The 24869-nt window shown below is 38.2% G+C and overlaps 1 protein-coding gene across 4 annotated transcripts; it reads left to right on the forward strand.

Annotated features, from left to right (window-relative positions):
* Positions 1-1681: 1681 nt before the first annotated feature.
* On the forward strand, positions 1682-24171 carry LOC114651742 (nocturnin-like). 4 transcript variants are annotated; one of them, XM_051928248.1, is made up of 4 exons: positions 2101-2232; positions 15378-15515; positions 17302-17562; positions 20599-24171. In XM_051928248.1, coding segments are annotated over exons 2-4 (1098 nt in total). In that variant the 5' UTR covers positions 2101-2232; positions 15378-15514; the 3' UTR covers positions 21435-24171. The 4 variants fall into 4 exon arrangements, with proteins under 4 accessions (XP_028657516.2, XP_051784208.1, XP_028657518.2 ...); XM_028801684.2 differs by lacking the exon at positions 2101-2232 and adding an exon at positions 12394-12523; XM_028801683.2 differs by lacking the exon at positions 15378-15515 and having other exon boundaries at positions 1682-2232.
* The last annotated feature ends 698 nt before the right edge of the window (positions 24172-24869 follow it).

The following is a 24869-nucleotide window of genomic DNA, read 5'->3' on the forward strand; positions in this document are numbered from 1 at the left end:
TGAAGGGTTCTTGCCTGTGCAGGGATTGTTCCAGCCTTGCCCCCACAGAGACAAAATAGGATTAAGCATAAAAATGTCAACACTATTTTTTCTAAATTTAAATTTGAAACCTAAAACAGAAGGGCAGAATATAATAGAAAATGCAATTATAAAGAATATATATATATATTTTTTTGTAAATTTTAGTGTTCTGAGGGGATCAGTTCAAGTACTTTCATGAAGTGATTGTTTTTTTTACATGAATTACATAAAACACGTAAATGTTCATATTATCTTTATTACAGTTGTATGTTCATTCTGGGCGTCACGGTGGTGCAGTGGTAGCGCTGCTGCCTCGCAGTTTGGAGACCCGGGTTCACTTCCCGGGTCCTCCCTGCGTGGAGTTTGCATGTTCTCCCCGTGTCTGTGTGGGTTTCCTCTGGGCGCTCCGGTTTCCTCTCACAGTCCAAAGACATGCAGGTTAGGTGGATTGGCGATTCTAAATTGGCCCTTGTGTGTGCCCTGCGGTGGGTTGGCACCCTGCCCAGGATTAGTTCCTGCCTTGTGCCCTGTGTTGGCTGGGATTGGCTCCGGCAGACCCCCATGACCCTGTGTTCGGATTCAGCAGGTTGGAAAATGGATGGATGGATGTTCATTCTGGGTGGCATGGTGGTGGAGTACTGATGTTGTTGCCTCACAGTAAGGAGACAAGTCTATGACCCATGTTCTCCCTGTGTCTCCATAAGTCTCCTCCCACAGTCCAAGGACATATAGGTTAAGTGAACTGGCAAAGCTAAACTGGCTGTAGCGTGTGTTTGGTGTGGGTGCCCTTTTTAGCGGTTTCAGAGCATATGGCTCCACCCCCACCCTGCTTGAGTCTCACCTGTCTTTCCTTCCTCAGGTTTTAGAATGCCAAAATATTGTACCGACTTCACCCTACTATCTTAAAGATTTTGTGCTATGATGTTACAAAAATACTCAGTTGGATGCTTGTGAGTTATACATTTATTTTTCTTAAAGGGAATGTTTCCAATCCATTGCTGAATTCAGCCAATACAGATTTTTGACCCAACTGTTACATGGAGTGTTCTCTGTGTCCACAGTAGAACTTAAAAAAGCAGAACAAACCTTTTACCAAGCTGCAACTCCCGACAGCTCTCCCCAAAACCAATTTTTTTAGTTACTATGAGGTGTGTATGCGTTTTCAATACATTTGCCTTTTTAATTGCAAACAAATAGATTTTCCCTCAGAAAATGTTTTTTGTATTAGACTAATTAAATGGATGTAAAATAAATATACTTTAGTATGCTTTTATTTACGCGTAGTAAATGTTAAAGTTTTGAAAAGGTTTGTATGCTTCACAGGCAAAGTAAATGTTACTTCTCCCGCTAAGCTGTTAGAGAACTATAACTCATTTCTTCTATTATCTTCTACTGCTGATTCACGTGTGCCTTGAATAACCTCCGGATGGTGCTGACAAGGCACCAAACAGTAGACGTCATCAATCGTTTGTGTTTCAAGTTCGTCCCAGAAAACGCCAGCCACTCCAGCCGCTTTCGATGAACTTAGACCCTCTTACAGGAACTCGCTTGTGTGCTCGAAATCAGAGGGGGAAATGATTGTTTATTTTATCGAGTCGCAAAGGTCTTATTTTAAATTTAGCATTTCTTTAAATATGCCCTTTCTAGTTGTATTGTAAATATAAGGTGGATTTTGACGAGGATGCTTACGATAGACATTCTAGTATGTGTTTGTAAACATGGTGTTTCCGTTTTCCCCTTTTCCACCCCACTTGGTATCTTCCGAAGTTGCGTCAGGTCTTCCACGGTGACGCAAGAGATTTGCCGGCTGAAACTGAACGTGTAGTTTCGAGAAGAAGAGAACAGAGGACAGAATCTACTGTCTTTGCGTGTTTTTTGTTTTTGTGTCTAGTACGTTCGATCTCTTGTTATCTGTCTCGTGGTTATCTCGCGTAGTGCTATTATTTCTGCTCTTCTAACGGAATCCGCACTGCGTTATGTATCAAAGTCCAGTCCGGCTGTGTACATCCCTGCTGCAAAGAGAGGTCCAGGTCATCTACACAACCTCCCTGGCTTCTCCCTTCAAAAAGGCTTTCGGGCTCCAAGAGGTGCCACCAGTCCAGTTCTGTCACACCGTCTGCTCTGACAGCCTCAGTGCTGGAAAGGCGGTGAGCACCACGGCCTCGGTTGCTACGACGGGGCCCGCCCCGCTGGCGGTCACTTCAAGAAGCGGTGAGTTAACTTTAGTCTATTTACGCGGATACCTTTTGAACAGTGTTCTGTACAACTCAGCTGGAATAAGTCTGCCTCTATATAACGTCTCTTATAGCTTGATATCCTACTATTTTGGTAAGGTATCCCCATTCAAGGTAAGTCATTTGCGGTTCACGCAAGTCACGTGTCTGGTTTTACAGCTGTGCACGCGCAATTCGTCCTGTACAGGAGAAGCACATTGGAGAGGTGTGCAGTAGTGTGGCTGGAATTTTGGATTTCTTAAAATGAGTGAAAAAGTTTTGTATGTTAAAAAACCTCCTCCATTCTGCAGTTTTCTCACTCCTCCTATTTGGTAAACAGTGCAGAGCCATTGGTAAGTGCAACAGTAGATTCACGGACAATTTCTTTGTATAAGTAGTAAGCTTTCGGAACAGTCATGATACGAAATATTATAACTTAATAAAACACTATGTATGAATGTATATATGTATTAAAGGTGTCAAACGATAACATTTTTTTAAATTATGATTAATCGCAAAATGACACCCGATCAATGTAGTTAGTTAATGTCCAGAAGTCCCCTGTGATTGTGACTACTGAACAACCTTTTTAGCTGCTCAAAATGCGCAGACTTGTGTCTTTGATAAAAATCCTTGATGCGTGATATATTTGTCCTATGTGAAGGTAATGCTTAGGAATTATCAGAGCTGGCGGAATGTGTTCTCTCAGCCCTGTATCTTCAGCCATATTTAGAGTTCAGCAGTCCAGTGTGATCCATTTTGCAATATATATTAGTTGTTAATGCTTTAGATTTTGTTGCATTCATTGACAGGAGTTATACAGTCATGGATTGCAGTCTGCTGCATATTATGCTGCCTAACTTTTTTTTTTTTTTAATAGTGGCATCACACATTTTGTTCTTCAGTGATAAGCCAAGGATGTTGTACTTCTGTAACATTTAAATTTGCCTGCACCCCTGGGAAAAATAATAATACATTTTATTTATATAGTGCTTTTCCCATGCTAATAAATTTTCAAATAAAGTTCCATCCTGATGGATCTGTGTTTACAGCTATAAACAGCTTTGTCCTTTTGAACCATGTGGGAGAATTTTAAATCAAAAGCAACCATCCATTGTTAATGGAATAGCTTAGATCAGTGAATCCCAGACTTTAAATCAACACTCTTTAAAATGTTGTACCATCTTGTTAGGGCCCCCACTAGTATAACACCAATGCTAGGAACTGGAGCGTGATCTTGGTTAGTGCAGTGAGTAACTCCAAGCAAATACTCAACTGAAGAAGACTATTGACACATATGTGATTAAATATCATGTGGTATGTGCAGGCCATGGGTTTTCAGTAATTTCTGTTGACATGGTACCTGTGTTCACTATAGGCCCATTAACATGTTCGTTTGGAGGTCACAGCTCCTTCAATGCCCATGAGTTTTTATCTTTGTCTACTTGTGTTTCTTCTCTTATTTTAAAGGTGTGTGTGGTGCGTTAATCATTGTCCAGGTTTGGCTGTGATAGACTCTGGCTCTGTTGAACCACCTGGTGGAAAAGTGAGTTTAGAAAATGGATGGGTAGTGCTGTAAAGTGAAAACCTTTGGGTTCTGCCGATTGAAAATGTAGAACAGAATGACTGAAAAAAGAAGAGTGATTGCATTACAGAATCAGAATGCCTTTGAGAAGTGTCAGTAGGTTCACTGAATTTATTTAAACTAGGGGGCTTTGCCCTCCGCTTACTTCGCTCGCCAGCCACTTTGCATCTCTGCCACTCACATATGTCGATTCCACTTTCACCAAACAACAAATCTTTTAATTTCTGAGGATATGCCTTTTCATTGGGGGGGAAAAACACTACTTTTCCCTGATGGCAACACGAATTAGACAATCTACAAATCTCTGACTTAAAGTTTAAATCCTAACAATATACAGTATTTGATCAGTTTTCACTGTTCCATTAATTCAGAGTAATAATTTCCATTTGTTTGCGCTAATGCGATCTTTACTGTCATTTTTTTGAGACTTTTGAATTTTACTTTTATTTTACATTTACTTCTACTTTGTCATCTACTCTTTGTCATTTATTTCCGGCCCCGGGCATGGTTAAATCTCTTGGCACAAAGTCTTATCTCGCCAGACTTGAAAGTATCTCTCTGAAAAAGTCTTGTCTCATCCTAGGCTAAAAAGACTTGTCTCGTCCCAGGATTTTTTTTATATAATAGGAGATGTTTTTAGTGATTTAAAAGCACATTGTTTTAGTTGCAATTTCCAGAAACTGAACAGTAGCATATTTAAAAAGTAGGTTAATGTCTGGTTCATTTCATATTTGAATTTTATGTAGCATTTCCCCCATATCTATATACCAATGCTCAAAAAATACTAATATGACTATGAGAGAACAAGTCTTCAATGTGATTTTGATTTCTTGTTGTCTTGGGAGATGTTACTTACTTAAATATTGTAGGTTAAGGTGATAACCAAATAGCTTGAGTTTTTCCTTTAAGTTTTCCAATTTTTAAACTAGCATAGCAGACTTGTTACAAGTATAAATAATGCACTCCAACACTGGTAGGAATGCCAGTCCATCAGAGAAAACAAACATACATAATCCTAGATTCAATCAAGATGGGCCTGTCAGCATGGAAGGATAACAGAAGCTTCAAAGGAAAACCAAGAGAATATGAATGTTAAGGAATGTGTGAGTGGTACACAGAAGGCATCCTCACCAGGACCTGGGCAGAGTGTTCTGATGTGATAATTATACCTGGTATAGGTTTGATCAGTGACATATAACTCTGCCAGCATAAGTATTGCTTTGCTCTGAACCTCTCCAGGAAAAAGAAATGTGTAAACAGATGGAGAGTATATTGTTCAGATGTTTAGGTGTCTGTTCAGAATGTCATTGAAATACAAGGGCCTTATCTAAAGTAATAGGTGAGATCTATAATTATATAAGGAGAAGATATAAGTTGGTATTTATCCATATTTCAGACATTTAAATGAGATTGTTCACTTCAAATTTCACTGACTTTTGGAAATATCTTTGAGAAAAATATGAAATGTCTGGTCCTGCATTTATTTTTGATGATCATCTGTTTATAAATTGAGATCTGTTGTTTTTACAATACAAGTGAACAGATCCAGCTTATAGTACGTATATAACAGCCGAATTGCAGCATAGCACCTTTAGTAGAAAAGTAGTTCAAAAAGCAGTCCCATAGGAAATTATGTATTTCCTTGTTGGCATGAAGATATATTATCTCATAGCTCCGGTCCCTTCCCATGAGGAGTTTTCACATTCTTCATTTGTCTGTGTTAAGTTTTCCTCCCTACTAAAACAAGTTATGCAGATTAGGTTAACAGGTGAAATGAAACTTGTTCATGTTTATGATTATGCCAAGTAATGTACTGGTTCCCCATACCTGCCCAGGAATGTTTTTAGCTTTGCACTTCGTGCTTTTGATATTGGATGTGCTCCACCAGACTAGATAAGCGGGTTAGGTAATGGACGGATATATGTTTTCAATATGGGTGATGTTTTTGGTAATTTCCCATAGCATAATTTATTGAAGACAAATCTTTGGCAGCAGTTTTTGAATAACACCTAATCTTCTTATATAATACGCTACCGTGGCTGTCCGTCTGTCTGTAGGATTTTAAATCACCTGTAGCTCGCAAACCTATTGGACTATTGACCTGAAATTTGGTACACTTATACTACATGACGTCTACTATCTGCTTTCAGGGTGATGATTGACCTCCAAGGTTATTCCTCTTTTTATTTCTATTTTATTTTATTTTATTTTATTGTAGAATCAACTCTCTGCAGCGGCCAGCAGGGCGGCCATGCGGCGCATGCGTACGGGCGCCGTTCTCATCTGTACCACCTTCGCCATCACTTCTCCTACCTCTTTATATCTTAAATCATTCTTGAGGCAGATTGAAGACTTGAGTGAAAAATTAAGGAAACATACTAAGTAATTGCAACAGAAACACTGACTTAATCAGTTTTAATGTGAAAAGATGCCGACAGGAGAAGAGAAGAAGCAGGCTGGTAGGGTGGAGAAAAGAAGAGCTGCTCAGGAAGCAGCAAGTGCATCAACCTCTGAACAAATGAATGCTAAACGTACAGAGAAGGGATGAAAACTAGGAATGCTCAAGTGTATTCACTGCACGTTATCGTGCAGTGTGCTATTACTGGTATGCAATAATTGACATGCAGTACCTTGGAAATATTTTTGCCCCGTCCTGGTTTCCTCCATTATTGCTTCATTTTTACACTAAGTGTATTTATCCAAAGACTAATATTAAAAGCCACCTGAGTGAACAAATAACACCTTTTCAGCATATTTAATTTATTTGATGAGCAAAGTTATTCAACATTATCAACACTGTGAAGACATAATTACCCCCTAGGTCAAGTAACCAAGTTAAAGCTATAATTAGTGTCAGCTGATTGAACACAATCATACTCCCTTATTTTATTCCTTATCATTATAGTGAAATTTCCAGCACAAAGGTGCAACAAGTTTATAAAGCCACAATCAAAAGACATTTTTAAAGGAATCAGAAAAAAAAGTTGTTGCTTTACAGTAATAATAATACATTTTATTTATATAGCGCCTTTCCCATGCTCAAGGCACTTACAGAATATAATAAAGAATGGCAGGGTATACAGTATATAGCATTGTACAAACCAGATAAATTAAATAAAGAAGATTAAGACAGTGAATTCTGAAAAAAAAAACAGACAACATAATTGATGGTCTAGCACACACACACACACACAGGTTACATGAGCATCTTGACAGAGAAGTGAACTGAGAGAAGGGTAACAAAGTCAAGTAGAGCTAAAAGCCTTCCTGAACAGATGAGTTTTGAGTTGTTTTTAAAAAGAATTCATGGAGTCAGCTGACCTGATTAATTTCGGTAGGTCATTCCAGAGTCTGGGCTCTATACAGCTGAAGGCCCTGTCACCCATGGAGTGTAGATTAGTGTGGGGTACAACAAGATTGCCAGAATCAGAGGACCTTAGTGGGCGGGCAGGCACATAGTGATGGAGTAGGTCACTGATGTAGTTTGGTTATTTAAGGCTTTGTAGGTTATTAGTAGGATTTGATATTCAATTCTGTAGGACACAGGGAGCCAGTGAAGACGGAGCAGGATGGGTGTGATGTGCTCGCTGCTGCTGGTTCGAGTAAGGACTCTTGCAGCCAAGTTTTGAATAAGCTGGAGCTGTGATATAAGATTAGAAGGGGCACCTGCCAGTAGGGAATTACAATAATCGATGCGGGATGTGATAAAAGCATGGACAAGTTTCTCAGCATTAGAGAAGGAGAGGAAGGAGCGAACACGGGATATGTTACGGAGGTGAAAGTAAGAAAGTTTCTTAATGTGATTTATGTGGGCGGAATAAGAGAGGGAGGAATCAAAAATGACACCAAGATTTTTTACAGTAGAGGCAGGTCTGATGAGATCACCGCCAAGATAGACTGGGAAGGAGCTCATTTTATTAAGTTGCATTTTAGTCCCAATTTGCAGGAGTTCAGTTTTATTGCAATTAAATTTTAAAGAGTTCTGCTCCATCCAGGTTTTGATTTCACTAAGGCAGGTTGTGAGCTGAGAAAGCTCTGATGAAGTTCCACTTTTAACATTGAGGTAGAGTTGAGTATGATCTGCATAAAAATGAAAACCCAGTCCATAGCTATGGATAATATGGCCAAGGGGAAGCATGTAAATACAGAAAAGCAGAAGACCGAGGACAGAGCCTTGAGGGACTCCTTGTGTGACTGGCGCTGAGCTGGATCTGCTGTTGCCAAGACTAACAAACTCTTGCCTATCAGTCAGATAGGACTTGAACCACTGGTGGGCAGTGCCAGAGATATCCAGCATGTTCTCCATTGTGGACAGTAGGATGTCATGTCTGACAGTGTCAAATGCTGCACTGAGGTCTAACAGAATTAATATGCTGGTTTGTCCAGAGTCTGCTGCCATAAGCAAATCATTGGTTACCCATAGCAGAGCAGTTTCACAGCTATGCTGCGCCCTGAAACCAGACTGAAAGGGTTCCAGCAAATTATTAGAGGTTAGGTAATTGGTGAGTTGGGAAGCTACAACACACGCAAGAACTTTTGACAGGAAAGGTAAGTGGGAAATAGGCCGGAAATTGTTAAGATTGCCAGCATCAAGACCAGACTTTTTTAACATTGGGGTTACAGAAGCAACTTTAAAAGTGAGCGGCACAGAGCCAGTGTCAAGGGATTAGTTTATTATTGTTGTAACAGTCGGGATTATGGCATGAAGGCAGGATTTAAGTAGTGTGGTGGAGATGGAGTCCAGTACACAAGTAGTCGGACTCATCTTACAAAGCAGGTAAATCAGCCATTAAAGAGATGACATAAACCACTGGGAAAAGATCCTAGGAAAGATCAAAGACATGTAAGGGTCATTATCTCCCTTGGATGTACATGGGACTAAGTGATGCTGAAAATCTGTTCCTGTAGATATGATGGACGGGTCTCTTTGGCTCAAAGTGCTACAACTGCAACCCTCACTGGATGAAATGGATAGAAAGTGAGTGAATGATCTTGTTACGTTATCCTCTTACTTTAAATTGTACTTTTTTGTCTCTATAAAGTGCCTTGTGATGGTGTGCTTTGTGAACATCGCCATATCAGATAAAAATGATTGATCTTCCATGCACCCTGGAAGGAATTCATCACAGAAGCACTTGATGATCATAACATAGTTCAGTCCATTTCTGTTGGTTGAAGTAGGCAGTTTTGAAGAATAATTTTGAATGTGGCCAAAATTATGTATTCACAGTGCATTCCACATAGAGTGTATGTGTAGGTAATATAGAAAGAAGAAAGTATTTGCAAACATACACACTCATGTGCACACTATTGACTGCTTTCATAGTTTGTTTTGTTAAAACAGAAGTATACAACTTGAATTTTTTTTGGTATGGTTAACAAACTTTTTTTTTTTTGTTCTCTACATTTGAATTAAATGTAGTTTTACTGTATATATCTATTTGATTTGTAATGTGTGCAGTGTAATAAAATGTTGAGGTGAAATTACTTTAAAAAAAAAAAGAAGAAGAAAGAAGAAAAAAACGGAGTCTGTAAAGAAGAAAACCGAACAGTTGTTAGGGTGGAGCTGCCCTGACAAGACCTTGTTAAATGTTAAGAATGACTTTTGACTTTCAAAAAGGAGAGTGCTAACAGGAGCATTCATAACCTCAGTCAAGGACAGATAATATTTTTAATGTGTGTTTACAGCTTATATTTTCTCTTTATATAAGAGACGTACATCTGTATTTCCTAGTCTCTGAAAATATAATATACCCCTTGTTAACCTCTTTTCTTCACATCAATGTAGGCCCTATCATGTTTTCTGGCTCAGTTCTCTTGGGGCGGGGGGCTCAATTATTTTTAGACCAAATAGAGATTTGTTTTTAGCTCTGACATTACAGTCAACCAGTGTATTTATGTAGACCTAGAAGGGTTTCAGATGGTGGAATGAGGAGGTCAGAGGTTTTAAGTTTATCTCTACAATCCAGTGTTAAGCTTTTTTTTTTATTTTAAGCTTGTTTCACAGAAGAAGGTACGTGCGGTGGACATGTTTAAAAACTGTGTGAGTAATATGAATTATTTTGTCATTTAATATGTAGATTTAATAATTAACATTTGCTGTGGTATAATTGTTCACAGTGTTTGGGGCTGTCGTTGTTATGGATTACTTTGTGTTTATATCTTGATAAGTTTCAGTGTGTATGTTTGTGACTAAAAATAAGTCATGGATATGAATCCTGCTGTTTTATTTTTTTAAATTAGTAATAACAGGTCTATCTATCTATCTATAATGCAACATTCAGTGACTTAGCAACAAAAACACTATCTTCCATTTACTTAAAAAGCTGACATCAGACAGGATTGTACAGCTAGCGAAATAGGCATCTGCTATGAAAGAACATTTCAATATATAAATATTTTGGGTTATATCTAAAGACTAACTTCCCAAACTTTCAAAAAAACGCATTGATGGATTTGATTGACATATGGTGAAGTTACAGTAAAAAAAGTAGCCAAAGTGTGTTTTAAAATTATTTATTTATTGTCAGTAGTAATGTGTTACAAGTGGGCTATTCATAAGGACCACTCTGTGCCGAGTTCCATTTTATGCAGATGAATCCCACTACCAGAAGGAAAGGGGAAGAATGAAAGTTCTGAAGAGCTCAAAGTTGACATGCTTGTCAATTGCCTCCAGGGGTAAATGCAGCACTGTCTGTTCTGTTCTTTGTACTGCTCGTGATGCAGTATAAAATATACACAAATTCATGGATTGCTGATCATGCCTATCTACAGTACATTATATATAATTTGAACAACAGGGTGGGAGATGATGGTGAAATACATGCAATATTGCAGAGAACTGGGATGTTCCCCTGGAAGTCAGTCCATGATGTGCTGCTATGGTCCGGTTCACATAGCAGAAACCGCGAAAGGCCGGAACAGCACATTGGCCCACTTCAGACTTGTGTTGAACCCAGGGCTTGAAGTGAAGGCTTGCCTCAATAAGTTTACGTGCTTGCTCAGCTCAGTAAAGGAGACCCCCCTGAGGACAGAACATACAGGAGGTGGACAGTGCAGTGTTTTTATTGTTCTCCCACCACCATTTAAACTGACATGTTGCTGTGTAAAAGTAATAATGAAAGTGCAAGATGCTGACTAAACAGAGTACCACCAGTAATTTGGTTCCACTTCAAGCACTAAGATACTGTATATAGTTCACATTATTATTTCTGTTCACTTTTTTTTCCTGTACAATGCTTAAAATATTCAGTTCACTGTGCGTCCCATGTAAATATTTAGCCTCTAAACGTCAATGTTGTATGAATACGTTCAAGGAAACCTGGATTCAGTTTATACTGCTTTTGATCTGAACTGTCCAAAATCTTGTGACAGTACAAGATCAAAGCATTACATTTAATTCTAATTGAAGCTGCCTTTTTTATTATATTTAAAAATTATATTTATACTCCAAATTCCCATGATTTCTACTAATTACCTGTTTGAATTAAAAATAATACAGTTTATAGTAAAATTGTATTTTTCCAATGACAGTCAACAAAAGTTAAGGTCAGTCACTAGAAAAAGTAGGAATTGATCTACAGCACAAATATTTTATTTCCAGACAATTTTATGTAGAATGTTCAAGAGTAAGTAGTTCCAGTAAATTATTACTACTACCATCTGGTTTAAAAAAATAACAAATATTGTATACAGAAAAGTACTTGGTTACATAGTATTTCTGATACATCCAACTAATAGCACTATAACTAACAGCCTTTGTCTTAAGAAATTTCTCGGGCAAAGCCAGTTAACACAACTAGTTAACGGATATTAAATGTTAACAGTTGCCACATTTTTATGAGCTCTTCCATTGTGAAGTGGTGACATTGTTGACCTGTAGAAGCATATCCACTCCTTACTTTAATTGTTGTAGGCTGAAAGCTTTCCTGGGATTTGCATCATTCTGTGATAGTGCCCTCTTGTTATACAGTAAAGCAATTAAATTTGCAAATCAGTCTGTATATTTGAATACCTTCTTGAACTTGGCAGCGTCGTGTATTGTCAACAAATTATATTTATTCACCTTTCATTTTGTTCTTGGGTTTATCATGCAGGTTGTAGTAAATGGCTAAGTGTGCAGACAGCTAACGCACATTTCCACCTCAAAGCACCTCAGTTGTTCCTTTATTTTCCAGTTTCATTTATATCTTGCATGCTTACCCAGTTCTGCACCACTGAAAACTACAATTTAATAAAATGATATCTTGACTTTTTAAGTAGATACTCTGTAAATTGTTTCATGTAATTTCTAAGAAAGTCTAATATAAATGCCACAAAATTAAACTATATTATCTTCCTTCTTTTAATGCTTTTATTCTTTTTTCTTTAAAAGATAGATGATTTGTTTTTAGTTTTTGATGCAGATTTTTCTTTTGTTACCCTACATAATGTGTACAAATAAGTTATCTTTACATTTAAATTTTAGAAAGCAGCGTGTTACCAGAACTAGTCATTAGATGGCATACTTAACATTCTGCTTGGAGGCTGCATGCTCAGTTGACCTTGACGTTTAAAAGGAGGAGCAGTAATGCTGGGCGGACTGCGTGATTATTTTGTTTGTTATGGATTCCATTTGCTTTTGTGAAGGGCATGCTTACGGGTTGGCCTTGGTTTGAGAACCTTTTCCAAGGATAAACTCTGTGATCTTTGAAATCTTCTACAGGTATTTTTCTTTTTGGTCTACTGATAGAAAACAGCATGCCTCTGTTTGGCTTACTTTGAAGAAAAGCTGACTTGTCTTTGCATACTTGCTGTTATTGTAATTACAGTTATAGAGTGAAAAAGTTTTAAAACATGAGGTATGCTCACAATCGTTATTAACATTTTGGCCAGTCTGCTTTGAAGGCTAGACATATTCCAATATTCACTATGTGTGTAAAACTTGGTTGAGTTTCACATTAATGTTTTCAACTGTCACATTTTTTGCTTGAGATTTATTATGTTCATTAATTTATTATGGCATAATAATTGCTTTTTTCTATTTTTAAATAATGGAAAACTTTTACTGCTCTCTGGTAGCCACACATAACTTTTATTATTTATTTGTTAACTTTTTTTTTCATGTCGAAACAAATATTTAGAAATAAAGTGTTTGCGATTATGTCAGTCATATTTCACATAATCTTGTAATTAATAGATAACTTGTGTCACCCTGTGTTTTATACAAAGTCTTGATACCAAATGAGATTCTCAGGCTTTAGATATTCAATACATGTTGATCTGGCTGGCCACAGAGATGCTGGGCAGTGAAGTGGGTTACATTGATTTGATAAGTTTTTTTAAGACACATCATTTTAATATAATATGTTTGCAGTAAAACCTTTACATTCTGATTTTTTTTTTTCCCACCTTTTCAGGAACTCCTTTGAAGATTGTTTCATTAAAGTGGCATTAACATACTGATTATTCATACATTAACATGTACAAGCGTGTCTTAAGAACCACAGACATTTATTGTGTACTAATTGTGTTTAGTGAGCAAAGTTGTAAAAATAAGCCATAAAATAGTTTCACTAAAGAAATCTATACTTAAACAAGCATGGGTCCGAAACAACACTTTTTTAGTATTTGTTTAGGAGCAGTTCCTTGTGCTGTTAATTATAATTCCTTGAGGCAGTTGTTCACTGTTGTCAAGCTAGAGTTCTGGGTTTGAATGCTGGCCTGGATTGCTACCTGGGTGCAGTTAACACATTTCTCACCATGGGGAAGCTTTTGTTTGTTTGGTTTTTTTTTTCTTCTACGGCTACCACAAACAATTTTTTTTTTTTTTTTTTTTAAGAAACTGGCAATGATACATCTCCATTTATATTTTATTGATGGTTTAGTCTACAGTATAGTTAACACATGAAATATTGCAGGCCACTTCCTGAACTGCAAGTATGTGATAAATTTGTGTTTTACTCTACTACTTCTATAGGACAAACTTCCTCCTTTTGTTTTCATCATTCTTTTAAATTATACTTGTGGGGGGAGGGGGCAACTAAAAATAAATGTTTACTTGGAATTTATTGGCATATTTCTATCCACAATCATTTATTTGTAAATGGAAAATTAACTTAACTGTAATGCTTTTGTTACTGCTATAATTGGCAGTCTTGGGTAGCTTTTATAAAGTATTAGTGGGACTGAGCATACTGTGGATATACAATTAGCTCCCAGAAACACTTGGTGAACCCTTTGGAATTACCTTGATTTCTGTATTCATTAATTGTAACAGTGTGGCCCAGTATTCAGCTAAGTCACAATAATGGTTAACCCTTATCTGTTTAAACTAAAGACACACAAACATTTGTACTTCGCCTTTCTCAATACTGAACTCTTTAGTTAAATATTCACAATCCAGGCTGGAAAAAAAACACTTCTATTTAGTAACTGGTAGGACCTAAGATATTAGAAATAACCTCCACCAAATGTTTCCTCTAAGTGGTAATCAGACATGTATAACAGATAGGAGAAATTTCAGACTATTCCCACTTACAAAACGCTTTCAGTTTGTTGATATTTCTGGGAGTCTTTGTGTGAAAAGCTCTCTTTAGGTCATGCCATAGCTGAGGCCTAGACTCTGACTTGCACCTTCCGGCACACACATTTTCTTTCATTTAAGCCATCTTTCTGGTTGATTTACTCCTATATTTTTTGGTTATTGTCTTTTTGTATCTTGCAAATACTATTAAGCTTCAGGTAATGCACCACTGCCGTAAAATTTTGCTGTCAATTTTTACAGTTTTGAATATATTGTTCCCTCTATGCTAGCAAGTTGTCCAGGCGCTGAGATAAAACAACATCCCCTCCTCCATGCTTTATGTTTGGGATAAATGATTTCGTATTGGTGTGCAAAATTTTTTTTTCTTCAAAACATACTTTTGTACATTCCAGCCACTGAGTTAAATTTTGTGTCATCCACTCGCACAACAGTGACCCAAAAGCATTGTGGAACATCCAGTGGTCTTTTGAAAGCTGTGTCTTTCTATATGATGTCCTTCCTCCTTTCTTATTTAGTGTTCTTATAGTGGAACTATGAACAGTGTCTTTGGCAAGTTCTTGCTTTCAGGAGACCCTTTGCTATTATCCTAGTGTTTTATTCTACAATTTATGCTTTGCTTGATACAATGTTTGCAGGATGACCACTCAATTTGTAGACCATTCATTTTACCATGAATTGATGGACAACACAGCTTTTACAATTGTTTTGTAGCTTTTTCCAACTTTTTGCATCATTTCCTGAGTTCTTTTAAGGCAGAAGTGTCAAACTCGTATGCTGGAGGGTTGCAGTGGCTGCCAGTTTTCATTCTACCCACTTTATCAATTAGTTACCAATTATTGCTGTTAATCAAATGTGTTCCTTCTGCCTTTTAACTTGTTTGCATTTTAAGATTCACAACCCTAATTGTTTATTTTTCCTTAATGCCAGCTGACCAGGAACAAGATGGAAAGATTGACACTGCTGTTTAAGGTCCACTGAGAAGAGTAGTGTGTCAATCACCAGTCTTTTTGTGTCCTTTTTTATTTTATTTTAGGGAGGGGCACCTCAACCCATCCCATCTCATCGATTGGAACAGTTGACTCCAGTTAGCTTTTGGAGATATCCTGGTCCTAAAGTTTCACATGCTTTACCCCAGCCTGAACTGTGAACATCTGAACAGTGTTGGCAAGAAGTAGTGCAATTATTTCTGTGTTATTCACTTAAGCAGATTGTTTGTCTATTATTGTAACTCACTTAAAGATTAGAACACTTCATTTTTATGAGGAATTAATGTTTTCCTGCGGCTGTATAATTAGATTTAAATTTGGAAATGTAAAGTTAAAGCTAATAACAGCAGAAACAAACTCTCAAAACAGTACATAAAGAATTTTTGGACTTTCTCTGTTTGTTGCCAAAACCAGACAGAAACTTTGAATGTACAGAATATTTAAACTAATGATATTATGTGGACCTTTGGATTTTTGCTTGAAATTTCTATTTATCTGTTCATGTCTTTGAGAATAAGCTGTCCCAAGTCTGAATAAAAAGACTGTAAAAATGTAACATTTTTTGTTTTGTGTTTTCATAGTTTTATAACAGCGGGTACAAAGTTTGTTGCTCTTGCATTCAAATCTGTTAATTACCAGTTTCCCAAAAGAGGATAAAAAACACTAACATTTTAATGTGGATAGTATAAATTGTTTTAGGTGTATGGAAAGATTGTATTTGGCTTATTTATGTTTGTTTTCTTTATTTTCACCAGGATTTATGCCTTGCTGTCATGTTTGGTTTGGTTTTTTTTTTCTTTCTCTTATGTGTTGTCACCAAGCCATTGACATGTGCTGTGCGGTATTTGTGGCATGTTTTTTGCCCGTTTGATTTTATATGTGTTATGTTTGGTCAGGTGAACTGTTCCGTGCTCTGAGCCTTGTAATAATGAGTGGATTGCTGTATAAAAATAACATTTTTACATTTTGAGATATTTACATGAACGCCGTGTGATGTCTCTGGATATAGTATGTGTATTTGTTCAGCATATCACTTTTAAATTTAAAATGAAGTATATTCGTAACACACTGTATATGCAAAGAAAATATATAGTATCAAAAGATACCAATTAAACAGCATGCACATTGTTAGGAATAGTTCAATCTCAACAGATATCCAAGGCTAGCTGTAAAATATATGAAAACTTAAAATTCAGTTTGTTTATTTATTTACTGGGGGGCCAAGCCCCCCGTCGTCTTCGGTGCCCAACCCCCAGATGCGGCCTGGTTGGCAGCCGTACTTGCTGCCAAAGTCACAAAATTTTATAAATATGTAAAAGAATAATGAACAGAGTAAAAATAATTAAATGAGAATAAAATATTTACTCTGTTACCGATTTGGAGTATTTCCGTTAAACTGAGGTCCACAATGCTAGATGAGTATTCATAAGAGACTAAATAAACGATCCATTCGTTTTAACTGTCATTCTTATAGATAAAAAAAAAGACTCATTTAAATAACAGGAAAAATCACGTGAAAACTAAAGTGGTATGCAATGGGTCATCGTAACTTGACCTTCAGCCGACTAAATCGCCTAAATACAAATGACTTTCTTGATATTTTAGTTTATAATTTAAAAGCAGAATAAGAATCTGAAAATATAACAAAATCACATTAAAGTTCGATAAATTCTGAAAAGAATTATACCAAACATATATATGTAGGTTTTAAAATAAGCCCGATTTAAAGTGTGACAAAAAACATGACCTAAAAAGTCACATAAAATCGTTGCACTTTTAGGTTTAGGATTTTATATATATATATAAGAGAGAGAGTAGATTTATTTATTTCTATTTAATCAAAGCAAAAATTAGACTTTGGTTTTAAGAGATTGTCACAGCATCAAGCATAAATGAATGCATTATGCATTATATATTTAATAGCTTTAGAGAAGTTTAATTCTAATTTTTCCACCCTTTTGTGTTTTGCAGTGTGTTCCATGGGCGCTAATACAAGCCGCCTTTACAGTGCCCTTGCCCAGACGTTAAGGAGCAGTCAGTATGACCAGGCAGAAGAATACCCTGACCAAGCTGTAGATGTGGAGCCTGTAGATCCTGACAGCCTCCTTGAGGAATGCAAAGAGGTGCTGCGCAACAGGCCGCCTCGGCCACACAGGACTTTCAAGTTGCCAGGCAGCCGATCCAGCAAGTATCCACCCATTCGAGTTATGCAGTGGAATATACTTGCACAAGGTACTGTTGGCAGCAATTGTTTTCAACACTTGTCTGCATAGATCGCTTTTTTCTCCAATGTTGTTACTTGACAGCGTTTTAAATAATAATTTCACAAGGTCCACTCAATTTTCACACATAGAGGTTGTTATAAACTGACATTTCAAATAGGATTATATGATAAGGATATCCTTTAATACTACGGGCTTAATATCTTTTTCCATTAAGTATTCTAAGATGCAAATGCCATAGATGTGCAAGTTCTGGTCCACTTTTCCTTGCCAGGGAGTGGTAACGCAGTCTGGATTTGTGGTGCTGTATCCCTATTGGCAGCCAAGTTGGGTGCTGGGAAGCTGAACTCAGTGTTTCTGGTGTATGATCTTGTAGAGTGGTAAAGAAAGGCAGGTGAGGAAATTTTTGACAGTGGCAGTAGCAGGCTTCTCCAGAACTAAAAACAACACCGCCTACCAATGGATTTGTATTTGCCCTTCCTTGAAAGAAAAATGAACCATTATTTACAACTTACACCAAACCCCCCTGGCTCGCTCTTTCATGCAGTAACAAAACCATTAAGTCTTGTACAGCATGACCTAGACCAGGGGTAGGCAACGTCGGTCCTGGTGAGCCGCAGTATGTGCAGGTTTTTGTTCCAACCCAGTTCCTTAACGAGAACTCAATTATTGCTGATGAAGCACATATTGCTTAAGTGACATTTTGATGCTTCATTTTAGTGGTCTCGCTTGTTAAGGTTCTCCAACCTTAATTGCTTATTTCAATCTTAAACTGCTGCATTCAGTGTTTTAATTGCTCCTTATTAGCAATAAGATGTAAAAGACAAAGCAGCCAGCAGTTCTCCAGCTAGCTTTTTTCCAATTACATCTGTGTGTGTTCATCATGCACTGTTTGATTTAATAAAACACTTAATAGAAAAATGTGACAGACTGAAAATGATCTGTTTTAGGCTTCATATCATTTGGATGATATCTTTGGAAAGGAAAAAAAATAAGAGCCTTACATTGCACAGACTAATAAGCCATAAAATTAAATAAGGTCTGAGATTGGCAATGATTGGTTTCTAATTAAGCAATTGGGTTGAATGAAAACCTGTAGCCACTGCGGCTCACCAGGACCGACGTTGCCTACCCCTGACCTAGACAGTCAAGGAAAAGAACAGTTATGCCACCATGGGAGCAGGAATTGAGTTTCTGAGGTCGTGCCCAGTTTTGGTTATGACACACCCTCTTTCGATTGAAAGCCAATGAAATTTTCTTTTTACCACTGCTCTGCTTTTCTTTCACAAATTGCATGACTGATTTGTCCAGAGAACTTAGCAGCTGTGCAGTTGCAGTTCTTGGCATCGAACAAGGAAACGATAGCACCTTCCCAGAAATAGGTTATCATAATGCCCTAAGGACTTGTGTCTGGGGTTGGGTAATGCCTTATAATTATTACATTGAAATTAAACTGCTGTGATTCAGTATTACAAAATATTACTGCCGGATAATTATATTTTCATTTATTTTAAAAATCATAATAAGTGAGGTTTAAAGAGTTGTGAAGATAGATGCCATCTGCCTAAAACAGCACACTGTCATGCCATATTGTTCTATAAGAAGAGAAAACCTGGAGAACATAGTTAAACTCCAGTTACCTCAGTTCAGTGTAAGGTCCACTTCTTGCAATATCATCAGTGATGAAACCCATCTTCTTCATTTGGGCAATGCAGTTTAGGCCAAAGTATAATTGTCAGTGACTTTATATGGAGCACTAGTTATCCCCCACGGCTTTTCCTGCGTAGTATTGAAACGGGACAAAATTTAAAAATGCAATTTGTATTGAGAAGAATTTATATTGATAGCTTTCCTATCCTAGAGCCTCTTGATATACAATATTTTTGAAATTGCTGTCAGGGGCGAGAATGTAGGTGTGATCCCTTTGCCAGAAATGTAAAAAGTTGGCAAGGTATCTGTGGCCAAGCGGAAGGTAGGTACTCTCCAAGGTCAAACGTTGCCACTGTATCTGATTGTGTTCAGCTCTGATGGGAGAGTGTCCCCCACTTGGGGAGAAGAGCACGTGGCCATGAAATCTCTGCCAATGAGCAGGTAGGCTCTAAAACGCACGTAGCTGTGATCTCTCTCTCAAACACATCAAACATTACTCTCTAACAATCTCTAGGTGATAATGTCTGCTGAACAAACTGGTATCATTAGCTAAGCGGAGGCAAAGGTACGCTCCAATGGGGTGAGAGGTAGAGCGACTCAAACGGAGGCTGGCACATGAGTGAGGATGGCACCACCTGGATCCCTACTCCTGAGGTCCCGCCTCCCCCTCTCCTCAGCCTGCAGCTTCTTTCTCAGATTTGCGTGAATAAATCGCTGCCGATTAATACTTAGTGTGATGACAGAAGTCACAAAATCAACTGGAAGCAAATTATACAAAAAAACCCAATCTAAATCCGTTAAGCAGTTCTCTCAGGAAAAGTGACAAGACAGACACATAGGCATTGGATTTTATATATAGATTTGCTGTTTGCTGATTTTATTCAGTTATTTGTGTGCTTTATTCACCTTCATGCCACAACTATGAGTTTCATTTACAAATCAGAGTACTATCTCTCCTCAGATTGGCAAAAAAACATTCTTCTCTGTTACTCTTTTTTTTGAAAGGGCCTAGCTCACTGATGAGGTCATAGTTAACTTACTGCTGTCGATAAGCAAAGTGCAAAAGCTATGCAATTCAATCTTTTATTTCTGGACTAACTACCATGAGTTGCTTTTCTCGGAGAGGTCACATTGACTGCTGTGCACACATGACTTCTCAAGCTGAGAGCAAAATTAGACCACTTCAGTAAAGGAATTCATCTGACAAAATGGTTGAGTAAAAAGTTAGCACCCACTTGAGACGAAAGGCCACAAAACAACATAAAGCCGTCTTCTTTTTTCAGTCCACTTTTATGTTTTTTTCTTGGTACATTTTGCTAAATTGGTTATCTTATATGTTTTTTATTTTTCTGTTAACAACGTAAGACTTGTTCAACTTTCTTTTTTTGTTTTTCAGCACTTGGTGAAGGCAAAGATAACTTTGTTCAGTGTCCACAGGAGGCTTTGAACTGGGCCGAACGCAAGTATCTAATCCTGGAAGAGATTTTGTTGTATCGGCCGGATGTCTTGTGCCTGCAAGAAGTGGATCATTACTTTGACACGTTCCAGCCAGCCCTGAGCAGCCTTGGCTACCACTGCACTTTCTACCCAAAACCCTCTTCACCTTGCCTAGATGTGGAGCACAACAATGGCCCCGATGGCTGTGCCGTGTTTTTTAATAGGGACAGGTTTGAGCTGCTGGACAGTGCCAACATACGCCTAATAGCCATGATGCTGAAGACAAATCAGGTAGCGATTGCTCAGACGTTAAGGTGTAGAGAGACGGGCCACATCTTCTGTGTTGCAGTGACTCACCTGAAAGCATGCAGTGGCTGGGAGAGATTTCGCTCTGCCCAAGGCTCCCACCTCCTGCAAAGCTTACAGTCCATTACAGAAGGAACAAGCATCCCCTTGTTAGTTTGTGGGGACTTTAATGCTGAGCCTTCAGAGGACGTGTACAAGAGCTTTGCCACCTCCAGCCTTAACCTGAACAGCGCATACAAACTACTTAGCAGTGATGGCCAGTCTGAACCTCCTTATACAACCTGGAAGATCCGTCCTTCCGGGGAGAGCTGCCACACTCTGGATTACATCTGGTACTCTCAGCATGCCTTCAACGTGGACTCCCTTCTTTGCTTCCCGACTGAGGAGCAGATAGGACCAAACAGGCTTCCATCATTGAGCTATCCGTCAGACCACCTGTCCCTAGTGTGCGATTTTAGCTTCAGTGACGAGCCCAATAGACTTTTGTAAAACTCTGTCAGTAGTTTATGGAGGTGTGCTGCATGCGTAGGCATTTATTTAACTTATTTATTATTTTAAGAAGTAAATAGTCTAATGAAAAAAGTACACATTATTTGTTTTATTTAGTAATGGAAAGTAAAGTCTTGAGGTGTATTTGGTGAGAGCAAGAAGTGTGTGTTTCTTAGTCTGCTCACATTTCGTTTGCTGAATGTTCTTCTTCAAAGCACAGTCCATGATAACATCAGGCACGTTCACCTGTAACGTGTCATAAAAGAGGTTTTATTTTAGATAAACAAAATTGCACTTTTTTTTGGAAAAATAGGCTCAGCTTTCTGTGCAGCTCTATAATCCATTCATATGGACTGTGCATTGTAACTATTGACCAACTTCTCTCCATGTGACCTTGGCCTCATGGATGGATTGAATTTTGTCAGGCAAACCATTTACAGATTCCTGTTGTCATTTTTGGGCAGCCATCTTTAATAGTTGTTAGAGGGCAGGTTCAGTGCAAAAATAATTAATTAAAAGTGTCTGTGATGGACCATCATCCCCAGCCAGGGCTGGTTCCTGCCTTGTGCCCGATGTAGCCAGGATAAACGGCAGCTCTCCCCGACCCCAAGTTAGATCAAGCAGGCTTGACAATGCGTGTCTGTGTGGACTCGGAAGAAAAAAGGACAAGTGGTGCGAGTCATTTAACCCTAACTCTAAAAGATTCGCAGTGCGACTCGCAAGTGTGTTACTGTTCAAGTCTGTTAAACAAGCACCGAGCTCACAAATCGTGACGATCACCACGTAAAGGATTTGTGGGAAATGACATTGAAGTGATTTGGACTTCCTCTGTCCAGTGGCAGGAGAAGTTTTACTTTAACACCATTGCGTCGTTTGGCTTACTGTAACAACACGCTTTCATTTAGCCTTAAGTTGTTAAATAATTAGAAATGCGTTGTTATTCAACTGTCTTGCCATAATTAACTGTAACTTCAGTTGACTTTAATCTGTCTAGCGGAAAAAGAGACAAAAAAAAAATCCACAAAAATACTTGAGGGCATTTTTTCCCCAAGTTGTCATTGCCTTGCACTTTTTCTCATTTGAATTTTGTATGAACACCTAAAATGTTGTTTTAATTTATTTTATTCACTTACTTTAACATTTTCAGGAAAATTCACGTTGTGTGTGTGTGTGTGTGTGTGTGTGTGTGTGCCTTCACTGGGAGGCAATATTTTTGTGGAAAAATCTCTCCAGTCCACTATTGTTGTAATGTTACTGTTTGTGCCTCTGTATTGTCATGTTTTTTGGTTTTTTTTTAATTATCAAACTGTCTTAATGTCCATTAATTTAAATTATTTGAATCTTTATTTAATGTTTTTGTGAATTTTAAAGATAAGCTGATGTTAACATATTTTTGACAGTTCTGATTTCATAGAAATGATCTTCTAAAACTCCTGTTTCTGTATTTTGACTAGCAAATTTGACGGACTGGTGTTTGCAAATAATATCTCTTACCTTGGACCAGCTAGGGGGTCACGGTTGTGTGCAAAGATCAGCCTAGTCTTTAAAGAATTAAGCTAAAAGAGAAAGGAGCAAAATTGTAGCGGTTCATTTCATTGCACTTTGAGTTTGAAAAGGTAATAAACGATAAAAATGCACAACATCTCAAGGAAACACAGGCAGTGCTTTTGTTTTTAGGTTTACTGTTTTAGAAAGCAAGTTGTCCTTCATTGAAGTGCCATAGTTGGAGTTTCCCAAAGGTGTCGGCTTTAGGTCAAGATGGCGGTCTGTTTAGTGCTTTGATTCTGTAAATCCTTATGAGATGGGCAGCACAGTGGCATAAGAGGTGGCATTGCTGCCATGGCCCAGATTCCATACCCAGCTTGGTCACTGTCTTGCCCATCTCAAAGGCTTGTATGTGGTTTGACAGTCGATCCCAAGAAACGGTGGGCTGCCAGGTGGGTCACCCAGTTTATTTATTGAAGTAACTTTAAATAAACAGTGCACAATGGCACATACAGGGTATGTAAGGAATGAAACCTAAAGTATGACGCTGTTGTAGCAATCAGCTCTGACTCGGAGCTCCAGAATGAGACGCCACTTTCTGTGAGCGCCTCGGCTGTATCGTTGTCAAGCCAGAAGTCACTTGGCGTCTTGAGATATCTTTGGGACTAGGGTTCATTTCTGGCCCCAGTCTCAGTCGCTGAGGAGTTTACGTGTTCTCTCGTATCCCAAAATTAGGCACGCTTGGTGACCTGAGTGGGCTCTGGGAGGGCCTACACCAGCTGCCACCAAGACAGCTCTGGAGATGCACATTGAAACCTTTACTAATACTGTCTGGAGAAATGAAAGCTACCGCATAAATGGACAAACACACCCTCTCACTGGAGTGGTGCTCTGGAGCTGGGAAACCGATTTTGCTTCTTTAAGAACAGAAGTGGTAATTAGTTTGTATTTCTTTAATTAGAAATTGCTGGATGATTCTGCCTTACTAAAATTGCTTTTTTTCCAGCTGGTAACATATTTATTTGGCCATATATGCACTTGCCTTATTGTATTATTTCTGTACCTTCACATGTTACAGTATGAATTCATCACATTTGTGTGTGTGTTTTGTAAAGAGAGCCAGTTGTTGGACTGTACTGGAAGTGCGTTACACTTTCATAACCTCATAGGACTGTATTTTTGCTGGTTCTTTAACAGAATGTTTGAGAGGCCAAAGTGCAAGTTTATAAATAAAACTTTTATTTTGCTCTAATCTGAGTGCTGTCCTGACATTCAGTCACCAGCTGCAGCAGCAGAGGAAAACTTCTTTGTGACAACAGCTGTGACCACCGAGAACCAACCAGCCTGCCGAATGTTTCTCAAAATTTCTAAGGAAGGCAAGAACTGAAAGAAACGGAGTTCAGGGCTACTTGACAAAGTGCTGTGCTGTGGTGTTGCGTGTCAAAGGAAGCTGAAACAATGACTGGAAATTGACACGGAGCAGAAGGGAGATTTGGTGGGAGAAACTGACATGCCAACTTGATACAGACAAGCAAATAAATATTGGTACAGCAGCCAACAGTGACAACGTTGGAAGAATAGAAGCAAAAAAACAAATCCAGCGCTTCACGGGAATGCTGAACACCACAGAGCACTGCCTAAAAATAACACAGAACTGACTGAAACAGTTTGGTAATGGCCAACAAGAACACTCTGCACATTCTCTTTGTACAAAGAATTGAGAATCATTGTCAGGACTGTTATTTCAATTTGGGGTCTGCACTGGGCATACTGGACTGGCCATCGGTCAATTACAGGCCACACACTTCCACACCAGTCCAATAAATTTACTCAACGTGAACATGGAAAAAGCGACGTGGACACAAGAATATGGAAACTACACAGAACGTGCCCAGAACTGAGAGGAGAGCGAAATCTTATATAATACACTACCTGTGGCTCTCCGTTTGA

Source organism: Erpetoichthys calabaricus, chromosome 5 (genome assembly GCF_900747795.2).
Source record: "Erpetoichthys calabaricus chromosome 5, fErpCal1.3, whole genome shotgun sequence".
NCBI lineage: Eukaryota > Metazoa > Chordata > Cladistia > Polypteriformes > Polypteridae > Erpetoichthys > Erpetoichthys calabaricus.